General features: G+C 39.1%; 1 protein-coding gene across 1 annotated transcript in view; it reads right to left on the bottom strand.

The window, feature by feature from the left end:
- Positions 1–6,003: 6,003 nt before the first annotated feature.
- LOC131592508 (guanine nucleotide-binding protein G(q) subunit alpha) overlaps positions 6,004–13,459 on the bottom strand; it is a 333,898-nt gene continuing 326,442 nt past the window's right edge. Inside the window, exon 7 of the mRNA XM_058864069.1 lies at positions 6,004–7,084. Coding sequence (XP_058720052.1) covers positions 6,894–7,084 — 191 coding nt within the window. The 3' untranslated portion in view covers positions 6,004–6,893. The remainder of the gene's footprint in view (positions 7,085–13,459) is intronic.

Genomic DNA, 13,459 nt, shown 5'->3' with positions numbered 1-13,459 from the left:
GATGTCTTCTTCATGTTGATTGTCTCTCTCTCTGTCTCTCTGGGAAAAAAAAAGATTAATCTGCAAGTCTCATCTGGGTAATGAAAGGGTTAAAATCTTGCCCAGGCTTTTGTAGATGGTTCTGTGATCTCTGCCGGAGCAGCAGCTGGAGTTGTGTGCAATGGAAGATTCTTCATGGCCGCTCTGGAGAGTGTAGTCACTGTCCCAGCCCGCAGCAGGTCAAGAGCTTTTTTTTTCTTACTCGGCAGTGTCTGGTGAATTCAGTCACAGCAAAAAAACTGCAGCCGAGCCAGGGACCGGCCTGGCCTGGCCAGAGCCCTGGGCAAGCCCCACAGGCCCCATCTCCCAGCCGGGAGCCGTGGCAGGCTCAGCCCAGCCCCTGCCTGGGCCGCATGGCCTGGGCAGGGGATGGGAAGCCAGCTAAAGCTCAGTTACCTTTCACAGCCAGGAAACAAAGAGACAAAGAAATTCCCAGGCTTAGGTCTTAAGGTGGTGTTCACAGGTTGATCTCACTTTTCAATGGTTAAAACTGCTGTCAATTCTTAGAAGTGGCCAGCTGTTGGCTAGGAGACAAACTCCCATCAGCCTCCAGCGGTTTTAACTTCCTTAGGTGTTTCTCTTTGTTTTCTTAAATGACAATCTATCGCAAAGCTTCTTCCCCTTATCTTTTCCTCCCCAGCTCTCCCTATTGGATGTAAGACCCTAACCCTCCCTCTTCCCCCTGCCTTCAAAAAGAGGCCCTTATCTATACTCTTTCTCCACGGGACCCCAGGAATAAAGCTGCAATACCATCTCAGCAAAGGGAAAGAGCCTTGGTTTAGTTCCTCTGTTCCATGCTATAATATCTTCCCTGCCTCCCTGGCTACTGCAGGGAGGACGGTGGCTATAGAGCAGCTGGGAACATATAGAATTATAGCATCTTGGTGTTATCTTAATTGCTGGGTCATTCTCTTGCAAATTCCTGGTTTTGCAGCAGCTGCTTTTGTAATTTCAAGTTGCTTGTATTTTTTACATAAAACATGCTTTTATACTTGATCTTATATGTGTACAATAAAATGTGAATTATACAAACATATATTACAGTAGGAACCTCAGAAGCAGCAAACTGGAATGGCAGAGGCGGGCACACCCGGGATGAAAAAGTGTAGCACAGGCTCCAGGGCCTGTGCCAGAAGCTGCAGAGTGACTGGGTGTCAGGTTAAAATGTAGCAAGAAGCCCTGAAGGAGCAGCAGAAAACAGCAGGGCTGAGCGGGGAATCTCTCCCCTGGATAGCTCACTGGCGATCGCTGGTCCTGGTGTTGGGCAGCACAGAGGGGTGCTGCCGACAGGCTCCCAGAGCAGGATGCACTGGTTCTGTGCTCTCAAGCAAGCAGAGGAACAGAGAAGCAAGCCAGTATCAAGAAAATTAATCCACAAACAGTAGAGGTTTATGTCCAAAAAGGAGTCAGAGGAGTCCTTTTACTTTATTCGAATAAAGGGAGAGGCCATGGGGCATTCCCCTGGCGTCTCTCAAATTTTTGGAGGACGCAGCCTCCTTTTTATCCTAAATTCCCGGTCACATGTCCCTCTCTCTTCCTCCATTGGCTGAGGTATTTGAGAGGTACAGACTTCCTGGAATGCCTGAAACCTAAGATTTCCCTCTAATGTATAACCCTCCCTCTTAATTTTTAATTCTTATGGAATTTATGGTGTTTCCCCAGTGTCTCTTTCATCTTTCAATATCCAATTACATTTACCTGCAAACCTACAGTTTGTTTGTAAAGCCAAATATCTTTTCCCATTCATCTTTCAGTGGAATCCATCCCATTGTTTCTTTTATCTCTCAGTGCTAGTTTCATCTATCAGCAGACCCACAGCTTGTTTGTAAAGACAAATCCATCATTCCTCTCACCGGTAAGCCCAGTCACAGTGCCGAAGGAGAAGAAAAATACACAAAGCAACAGTATCTCTAGTAAGAGGCACTGTGTCTTGTGGCCGCTGAGACAAATCATCCCACCAGAAGGAAGCAACCCCTTGCCCCCAACCATCATAGGATCCTGGGCTGGGTCTCGCCCATTGCGATACTCCCGGAGCTGAGGGAGGTGGGTGGGGTGTGACCATTTCCGGACACAAAAGAAAACCCCCAAAAAATGGATATGGGATAAAAAAAATCCCAAGATAAACATTTGTCATAAGAAATATTTTGGGAGAACAAGCCAAAATATATTTCAGAAAAGCTAAATGTCAAGGAATGAAGAAGATGCTCTTGTACAAAGCTGGGGTGAAAAGTATTATATTTTTAACCAACACGGTTGTTAAGGAGCAGCATTTATGCATTAGTTTTTTAAACAGAAAAACATAAAACCACACCCTATTTTTGTCTCCCAAACAATACACAATACATGAATTTAAATGACACTTTAGAATAACAAATATGATCTTTATTTTGTTAAACACTGCAAATTTAAAAAATGTATCTGACACACCTTCCAATATATTGGAGGAAAAAAAAAGGATTTTCTGCAGCATGATAAATAAGAAATCCAGCAAGACTTCATCTTAGACCATCTTTTGATAGAAAAACCCCCAACACCACAAAAACAGCAATCTTAGTCTTATTACCAAGAGTAAGATTAATCTGGTTGAATTCCTTTGCATTTTTGCCACTACCTTCAACGTTGCCCAAATGATTCTTCAATTCCTTTTTTCCTGCAACATAGCTACTGTAAAGAAGTTCAAGTGGAAGTTAAAGTAAAATCCCTGTACCTAGATAAACAATCACCCTCGGTGGATTACTGATTACATGGAAATGTTTGTTTTCACTGATAAAATTATAAATAAAAGTAAAACAACAACATAAAAGAGGAACTATTAGTGGTTCTTTTCAAACCAAAACACATTGTTTTTCATGATCTCTACTAAACTAGCAAATTGGACAGGGGCATGCAACCTTAGTTGTTTATGTCCAAAGAGGGACTTTATCTGCAGAAGTGTGAACATCTCAAATAACCATTAATTATCTACAACAGGTCATTTTAATTTCCTTACTTGTGGCACTCTCCAAAACATATTTAATTTATTGATTTCTTAACTAGAGGTAGGTAATTTGTAGGCCTTGTTAATATACTGTGTACACTTCATTATTTTGCTAATGTAATACAGGATAATCATGCACAGACCTTCAATACCAGAAGCACATATAATAAACTATTTGGGCATTATTTTTCTTTTCCATATGGGATAACATATCTCTGTTTTCTCCTATTATTTCATTATTTTGTGAATAATGCATAACAAGGGAAGGGCCATTAAGTTGAGCAATCTGAAAGTCTTGCATCTCATAACCAAAAGCTCAGTCTAGCACTATCTTCATATGCAGCCCTTTTATCACCTTTTAATGTTTTTGCAAATCATGCAGGCAGTTCTGACTGATAACCAGCATAAAACCTCTTCTCCACTTTCAAACTTTAAAAAGTGGTTCACAATCATGTGGCAGTATGATTTAAAATTACAGGTTACCTTGAAAATCAAAAGTCTGAATTATAAAAGTAAACTGCCCTTATAGCATCATCATCCTATATATGTAAACAAAGTGTCAGCTAATTAGTGAAAAAAGCAAGTTTAAGGTTTTTGTAAAACATATTTACAGCTTTCTTGTACACCTGGAATAGTTCCCCACTGTTTTCCTTCTCTTCTCCCATTTATGACATTCAATGAAACAATGTAATTTTTCAAAATTAAAAGGGTTCTTGTCTTATTTTTGCCTTCAGCTTCATGTTAGAGGCACATACTTCTATACTCAAGCACTATAATGCATAGTGGAAATCACCAATTAAAACAGCAACAGCAACGGAATATATTGCAAATGAGAACATCTGTCATTTAAAAAATGAAATGTTTTTGTAAACACTGTCACTGCAATGCTGTGTTAGGTGAGTCATGTAAAGCTTGCATTAGCATGCTGACTATATTTTTTCAGAATATGTTTAAATGATCTAGACATTGTCACAGGTTCAACTCAGTTAAAATATACCAGAAGTAGCCATGGCACATACATTTGAATTATATACCAATATAACTACAAAGCGTGAGTAAATTTTTAGTTTGTTTTTATACAAAACTTTTTTATATTAAAACTTAAAACCCCATACGCCCCCCCCCCCCCCAATATTCCATAATAAAACAAACTCAAACCTTTATTAGTCAACACTGGCTTTTTTTTTCTTTTTTTTCCCCTACAGTTCTATTTATATCACTAAATCCAAGGAGATCAATGTATTCACAGGCTGAAAGAAGGGATATTACACACTCCAGAGTCAACGGTTAAAACAGATTTGTTATGTTTATAGGTAAGATCAGGGCCAGTGTTATAATTATATATATAACAAGAACAGCTGTTCTGATGATACATTTAGAATTTCAGTGTCACTTTTTATAGTCTTCAGCTACATGCTTTACTTTTATTAAACAATTTTTTAACTCCTTAAAATTTTTAACATTAGCAACTTTGTTGTTGTTAGATCTAAGGTTTCTGTAATTTCTGAATTAATGTTTAACTGATCTCATGGTTTTATTTTATTATACTTTTAGGAAAATAGTGTATACCCATTAGTACTTATGTTCAATAGTTTGAAATATCTCTAAATTCACTTTTCTAAAAAAGGCTATTGAAAGGCAAAGTTAACTGAAGTTGAATCTGTCAAATACAAATTGATATTTAAGAGCTTATATTCTAATCCTAGATATAATGGCATAAATTCTTCTAACAAAAACAGCTTCTACATCTGTATAAAGCCCTGATAAGATTTAAGCATTGTTTTGATTATGAATCCCCTCTGTGTGTCTCCAATTTATTTTTACTCAGGAATGTTCGAATGATTCTATATAGCACAAGGCTAGTACAATTCTGTACTATGATAAGTTTTTTTTTGTTGTTTTTTAAATCAAAACAACACATACCTAGTCAGGAATAAACTGAAAAAAAAATACATTCTTCTCTTAAAAAAGTAAATAAAATAACATTATTAAAAATGTGAATCAGCTGTAAGACATATACAATTACATAGATACGTATCAACACAGCACAATCAATTTACAAAAAATTAATGAATATAAAGCCAATATGGATGCTGGCATATATATGTCTATACAATGATTATAGCATTCATAATTGCACTATACCTACAATCAGTTTCCAATTATAAGGTGTTTTATGAGGGAACAAAAACTAGCAACTATTCTTATTAATGTTGTTTTAGAGTAGGGAGTATTAAGGATGAAAAACATCTCATTAGTATTTATTGTTAACTTTGTTACTCAAGTAATAAGAGATTGTTTTTCCACCTCTCCTTTGCTGCTGAGGGGCAGCAACTTCTGTGCTAAGTGCACCCTATTGCTACTTGGTAATATAAATAATTTAATTATGTCTGACCTCAGAGTTCTCTGTAGCTTGCTAGCAATCATGTACTTGGTAAAAAAATACCTTTCAACCCAAGCTGCTCATTGATGGGTGCTACACTGTTATTAAAAATTTGCATGTTTAAATTTCAAGAGTGATTTGCATTAAGAAATCTTTCTAAAGAACAAGAGTGACTATTTTGCATGAAACCTATAAAATGTCTGTGAATCAGTTAAGAGACAACCTTATCAGGAAAGGTTTCTGAATGTGTTCAATAATTTCATGCTATACAAAGGTGCTTGATATTATTAGAGAAAATATTGTATGCAATCTTATGCCATTTCTGACATAAGGAGAGAATTAAACTGTCTTATATACATGTATACTGCGTAGCATAGTCACACTGTTGTTTTTGACATTAGAAAATGGAACATTAAATAAAAACAGGAACATATGAGTTAAAACTATGTTTATCATGCAGCAGTTGATTCAATCAGGTCAATTCCCAATCCATTAGTTTGGCATTTCAATCACTCTCTTACGTTTCAAAAGTATTAGTTTCATAAAAAGCCATATTTGGCAAGATTTGATGCTACAAAAATTTTTTTTTCTACTATGGAAAAGACTTAAAAAAATGTCTAACTTAAGAAAAAATGCACACAACTGAAAAATAAACCCCTACCCCTGTTTCAGGCTGTAGCCACTGGGGAAAATGCAGTGTCCATGACATTTCTACTTGTCATTAGTGAATAAAGAAAAGACAAATTATTGGCACATGGCAATTAAAGAGATTCTATGATATTCTATGAACTTGTGAGGTTTATATCATTTATTATTTTATTACTGTCTTCTATGCATCTTTCTGAACTGTGAAAGTATGTTTAAATTCTAAATCCACACACAACTATTTCTACTTTGCAATTCCCAATATTCTAGTCTCAGACGTGAAGACAGAATGAGAACATTAATTTTAAGAATTAAACAAATCATACTATCAATACTTTTGATCCTTCGGAGAAAGCACAGTCTGTACAATTTGAATGACTGATCACTTCTGACGATAGTAATTTTCTTGAACAAATCACTCAACAGAAAATATATTATCAAGGAATGCAAGTGGTGAAATGGCCATTGTACTTTTAAAACATAGAGGGAGGAGGGAGGAAGGAGGTGGAAAAGAAAGAGGCAGGGAAAGAGGAACCAGCTTTATTTTGCTTCAATAGCAAAAACCTGTTATCCTTTGTGAGTATATGACTGAGAATTTAGAAACCATCGAGTCACAAGATTTTGCCTGAAAAATAAGAAAATGTACTGTGAATGTACTTCAGCATCTTTTGGTTTTCCTCCATATAGTTTAAATAAAATCATCATATTAACTTAAAAACTCTGTGAACATTCACAGAGTGCAGGCCAGCAATAAATTAGTATTATGTAACTTGTTTTCACAGATAATACAGTCCCTCTTGTTCATTTTCAATCACGCAAAGGTGGTCTTGGAGGGCCTGTTAGGCACAGTTAGACCAGGTTGTATTCCTTCAGGTTTAACTGTAGAATCGTGTCCTTGACAGCAGCAAAGACAAAGCGTATATTCTCTGTGTCTGTAGCACAAGTGAAGTGGGAGTAGATAATTTTGTCACTGTCTGGATTCAGGTCTACAAACATCTTCAAGATGAATTCTCGTGCCGCTTGTGCATCCCGTTGTGGTCCTGATAATTAAGAAGGAAAAGTTAGTTTCTCCTAAAGTCAATTCAGTATTTGAGCTTATTTAGGAGGGGAACCTCAGAAGCAGAAAACAGAAGAAACACTGTTATCCTTGTATAAGAGAGGAAGGGAAAAATTTTACTAACAAATACCACCATATACTATTTTTTCCCAGTAGGGACCATTAAAAAATAAAAATTGAAGGAAATTGAAGAAGTTGATAATAGAAGAGCTGTTCTTTTTGTGCTATCCTCTTTCTTCCATAAGGTGTTAAAAATAGAAAGAGGAACTTGATGACCCCACAAAATGAACAACAAAAGAATTAGTTGCTTCATACTGATAAATATATTAAAAAATAATAGATTTGGTCCATTTTCAGTCTACTATATTTAAACTATAGTTAAGTTCATTCTCTTAAAATGTAGCATAATCAAATTTCATCTTAAACTGGTCTGACACTGTCCCCAACAGAATTTAATTTACTTTAGTGTAGTGGATTTGGTTTGATTTCCTGACATGGAGCACCAATTCCAATTTCAAACCACCATATTTAGTGATAGTAAAATATACATGCTTGCTAGTTGAAGCTGTTCAATTGCAAAACTTAATGTTCTAACAAATCAATCTTCTAAATGATATATAACAATTCTATTAAATTTAAACAAAATCTGTAATTCTCAGAATGCGAAGTCTATGTAACCAAACTGCATATTCTGCTTTGCATAAGGCAGAAGGCAAAATAATGACTTCCAATCTATAGGAGTGAGAATTAGTTCATGTTCACAGCCAAAAGAGCAGTACAGAAGTAGGAACATTAGCCACAAGTTATTTTTTTCCTATACTGTATATACATATACTGTTCCAGTGCAATTTTCATAGGCCAGTATTCCATTGTCCTCCTGTTTCTGCAATGTGGGTTTCTACAGAACATGTATGTTTGCTGTGCCTTTTCCTCCTATATCCTCATTAGTTCTGGTCTTGTTATATGACAGTATAAATACCAGCACTCAGCTGTTATATAGTTCTGTCCTTCAATGGTTATGAAATCTCTACTTAGGAAGTTAGTATGTGCCCACATAACTTTCAATGACTGCACAATAAAACTTATTTTTAATATTTAAATACAAATTTAAGCATTTCTAATTTGGATAAATGCACAAATTAGGTAACAATGGAATCACAAAAGATAAAATACTTTCTGATATCTATTGGTTGCAAAGCTTTTTGGAAGGAGAACGTGATTCTACAATATCTTGTATGCACATGAATATGTATGTGTATATATAGACACATACACAGACTTACACATTTTCTGAGATGTAGAAAAAGATATGTAAACATAATAATTTCTCTGAACTAGGACAAAGAGGACTTTAAAATTTTTAATATTTCTAAACACAACAGATTCTAGCCTTTAGCTTCATCACATATTCTATAGAAACAGCAGCAAAATTAATTTCTCTATTTTTTTTCTTTTACTCTTAAAAAGTTTAAATATTTGTAAAGGAGACTCCAACATTTTCAAAGACAATGATTTCTTCAAAATAAGACATTTATTCTTTTAATCAACTTCCTAGAATTTTGTTAAACAGTTTGACAGTGGGTAGGCACAGGCAGGTTTGTTACTATTTCAAAATCTACTGCACTATTTAAAGCCCATATCCAAATCTCACTTGCCTAATAAATAATGTCTGGTTATTATAACGTAATTCAATTTTTTTTCTGACTGCAATTCAAGTACAGAAAACTCAGATTAAAAAGAAAGTTTGCCATCTCAGGTATTTAGAAAAAGGGAATGAACCATGCTAGGTTTACAATGCTAAATGGTTACAATCTAAATAACCTTGGAAAATAATTATAATACAAATCAGTAGGTTTCTTGTCCATAGCTCCCTTTTTAGCAGTCTTAAAAGAGTTTCTCTATATGATAGTCAAGTCCTGTATAAAAAGCACTACAGTTTAGCTTGGCTACATTAACTTGTAATTGTCAGCATTTATTTTCTTTGAAGACTCTGGAGGGGAGTGTGCTCCCACAGATAGATATTTTTTTAATTCTTTCCTTCCCAAACATGGCCACTTTTTGTCTTTTTCCTCACTCCCAGCACTTCATTCCAGTCTTTGAGTTAGTCTTTTAGTATGATCTGTGAAAGCATATCCTCATGTGGTACTCTGACCCTTGAGCACATCTCAGTCTTTCATCCAATGTTATGACATACTGTGCACTACAACTGCTTAGTTTAATCAGTCCAGTTTGCCATCCTAGTTGCCATTTCTCATCCCTATGCTACTTTCTCCATTGTACTACCCACATGGTAAAAGTAGCCAGCTGAAAAATACCTAATACTGATGAGTTCTCCAAATGTGTCCATCTTCAACATCTCCAAACTGGGTGTTGGAACAGCAGAGAGAGATACACAGTGACCTGTGCAAGCCAAAGACTTTGCAACTGTCTTGGTTTCAGCTGGGATAGAATTCATTTTCTTCTTAGTAGCTGGTTGTATTGTGTCTGACTGAGATAGAGTTCATTTTTCTTTAGCAGCCCTCACAGTGTTTTGCTTTGCATTGATAGCTGGAAAGGTGTTGATAACACACCAGTGTCTTGGCTACTGCTGAGCAGCACTATCCCTCTAATATTCCTTTCCCTCATCAAGGGGCTGTGAGTGGGCAAGATCCTGGGAGGGACACAACCAGGCCAGCTGACCCAAAGTAACCAAAGGGATATTTCATGCCATATGATGTCAGCTCAGATATAAAAGCTAAGAGAAAGAGAAGGAACAGGGGCATTCATTATTCTACACTGCTTTCTGAAGCAACTGCTACATGTGCTGAAGCCCTGCTTCCTGGGAAGTGGCTGAACATCGCTCACTGATGGGAAGTAGAGTTTAGCTTTTCCCTTTGCTTATGTGCACTCAGACTTTCACTTCTTTTTTTGCTTTAGTAAACTGCTTTATCTCAACCTACTAGTTGTTTTCCATCTTATTTTCTGTGCCCTGTCCCACTGGGGAGTGATAGAGTGGCTTGGTGGGCACCTGGCATCTAGCCAAGGTAAAACCACTACACTGGTACAGTGCTATGTTTTAGATTCAGTATGAGAATAATGCTGATAACACACTGATATTTTGGTTGCTGCTGAGCAGTGCTTACCCTGAGTCAAGGCCTTTTTAGTGTCTCATGCTCTGCCAGTGAGGAAGCGCACAAGAAGCTGGGAGGAAGCACAGCTGGGACAACTGACTCGAAGTAGCCAAAGGGATATTACACACCATAAAACATCATGCCCAGTATATAAACTGGGGGAAGTTAGCCAGAAGGGGACAATCATTGCTTGGGGATGGGATGGGCATTATTTAGTGGGTGGCAAGCAATTATATTGTGCGCTAATTGCTTTTATTGTGCATCAGTTGTTTTTATTCTGTCCTTTTCATTAATATTATTACTGTTATTATTGTAATTAGTATTATTAGTATATTTTACTTTACTTCAATTATTAAACTGGTTTTATCTCAAACCATGGGTTCTGCCTTTTTCTGATTCTTCTCCCTAGGCAGGGAGGAGTGAATAAGCAGCTGTGTGCTAAGTTTCCAGATGGAAGTAAACCACAACAGTCATCCACCCCATCTTTCCACCAAAAGAAATCAAATTAAACCATAACCTTCTCTAAGGGGTTAAGTCCAGCAAGATCTGCAGAATTAGACACTTAAAAGACTTTCAGGTCTGGCCTCTGGCTATGACCCTACTTGTCCATAACCTTTTTGTTTCCCTTACCCATGGTAAAGGAGAAAAGGAAGAGGGTTTCTCTGAGCTGACTGAAAATCTGACAGCCCTCTATGTTGAAATGACTGGCCTAGTAGATGAGGGGAGAGCAATGGATATTGTCTAGTTGGATGACAATAACTAGTGGGGTACCCCAGTGGCCAATACTGGATCCAGTCCTATTTAACATCTTTAATGATCTGGATGAGGGAGCAGAGTGTACCCTCAGCAAGTTTGTTGGTGACACAAAACTGGGAGGAGTGGCTCCACCCAGAGGGACCTTAACAGGCTGGACAAATGGGCTGACAGGAACCTTATGAAATTCAACAAGGGCAAGTGCCAAGTCCTGCACCTGAAGAGTAACAAACCTAGACACTAATATATACTGGGGGCCACCCAACTAGAAAGCAGCTTGGCAGAAAAGGGACCTGAGGGTCCTGGTGGATACTAGGTTGAACATGAACCACCAGTGTGCCCTTGACACAAAGAAGGCAAATGGTATCCTGGGCTGCATTAGGAGGAATGTTGCCAGCAGATCGAGGGATGTGATCCTTCCCCTCTAATCAGCACTGATGAGACCACACCTGGAGTTCTGTGTCCAGTTCTTGGCTCCTCAGTACAAGAAGACAAGGACAGACTGGAGAAAGTCCAGCCAAAGGTGTTGTAATGCAGTTAGGAAAAATGGTATGACCTAAAGAATGTACCCCCGAAAATGTAGAATTCTAAGTTTCTTTCCCTTATCTCTTTCTCCCCAGTTCCCCTTATTGGTTGTGTAAATGTAATCCACCCTTTTCCCCCTGCCTTCAAAAAGAGGGGCTTATCTATACCTCTTCCTCTTTCCCTCTTGTTCCCCGACTCCGTAGGATCCCAAGAAAATAAAGCTGCAACTGCCATCTCAGTTAAGGGACAGAGCCTCGTTTTTATCTTGTTTTACTGCAAAAGCAACAAAGCGATGCAGAGGCAGGCTTTTTTTTTTCTTTTTCTCTCAGCTTGCCACCCCCCCACACACACTGGGGTAAGATAAGCTCAGCTGTCCCGCGGCCGCCACGCACCCGCGCCGCGCGGCTGCCCCGCGCAACGTGCTGTGGCCGGCTCTGCACGGAGCCCGCGGCTCGGTCCCCGCGCCGCGCAGGGAAGGGAACACCTCCGCGACGCGGCTCCCGATCGCACGGGTCAGGGCAGCCCCGCCGCCACTGCCGCCGGCCCTGCCCGCTCCCGCCGCCGCCAGCTGTTCCCCGCCGCCCACGGGGACACCCTTGCCGTTCGCTCGGCCTGTGGTTCTCACAGCCGCCAGCTCGGGCGTGCGCCCAGCTGATCCTGGCTCGGCTGCTGCGCGGGCCGTGCCTGGGACCCGCTCCACCGCGCTTTCGCGTTCCCCGCCGCCGTCAGCCGGTGTGACTCACCACTCTTACGTTGTCGAGCAGTAAAACTTTTTCTTTGTGAAATCGACGTTCTCTGGGCTTGAGAAAGCTACCGATTTCTCCCTTGTAGGCTATATTTGCGTTTTAGCTTTTCAAGGTAGTTGACGTGTCCAGGCTTGCGAAACACACACATGTGCTTCCAGCCGCTTTTGGGGGTCTCTCAGAGCCCCAGTTCGGGTGCCAACTGCTATAATTTCTATGTCCCCTGCCTCCCTGTCACCACAATTCGCCCAGCAGCCAGGGAGACAGAGGAGATAGTTTTAGCTTAGAAAATAAGAACCTAAAACCAAGGCTCTTTCCCTTAACTGAGATGGCAGTTGCAGCTTTATTTTCTTGGGATCCTATGGAGTCAGGGAGCAAGAGGGAAAGAAGAAGAGGTATAGATAAGCCCCTCTTTTTGAAGGCAGGGGGAAAAGGGTGGATTACACTCACAACCAATAAGGAGAACTGGGGAGAAAGAGATAAGGGAAAGAAACTTAGAATTCTACATTTTCGGGGGTACATTCTTTGGGTCATACCATTTTTCCTAACTGCATTACAACAAAAGGCAACAAAGATGATTAAAGTACTGGATGAAAGGCTGAGAAACCTGTGACTGTTTAACCTAAAGAAGGCTCAGATGGAGATCTTATTAATGTGTACAAATACCTGAAGGGAGGGTGCAAAGAAGATGAAGCCAGGCTCTTGTTGATAGTGCCCAGTTACAGAACAAGAAGAAATACAGGAGTTTCCATTTGAACAACCGAAACCCCTGTTTTACTGTGAGGATGACTGAGCATTGGGACAGGTTGCCCAAAAGGTTGTAGAGTCTCCCTCCTTGGAGATATTCAAAAGCCATCTGGACATATATCTGTGAAGCAGTCACTAAATGACCTTGTTTGAGCAGGGGTGTTGGACTTGATGATCTTCAGAGCTTCCTTCCAACGTCAGTTCTTATGTATGAATTTTGTCTGTTTTTCTGGACAAGAATTTAACACAAGTGTACCTCCACTTGAGTGATCATAACAAAAGGGCCCGTACAGCCTTCTCACCTGCAGGATGTCATCTAAGGCACCTATCACACTTCTAACATGAAAAGACAAGAATATATTCTATTCAACTGTCAGTTCTCTTCTCTTTAGTGCTATCAAACTAAACTTACACTGATTCATAAATAAGTATGGCCTGATCCTGCAGGTTGTTCACTGTGAACACATCCTATCCTCTCCT

This window comes from Poecile atricapillus, chromosome W (assembly GCF_030490865.1).
Source record: "Poecile atricapillus isolate bPoeAtr1 chromosome W, bPoeAtr1.hap1, whole genome shotgun sequence".
NCBI classification, from domain to species: domain Eukaryota; kingdom Metazoa; phylum Chordata; class Aves; order Passeriformes; family Paridae; genus Poecile; species Poecile atricapillus.
This window is presented reverse-complemented; position numbering and strand designations above follow the sequence as displayed.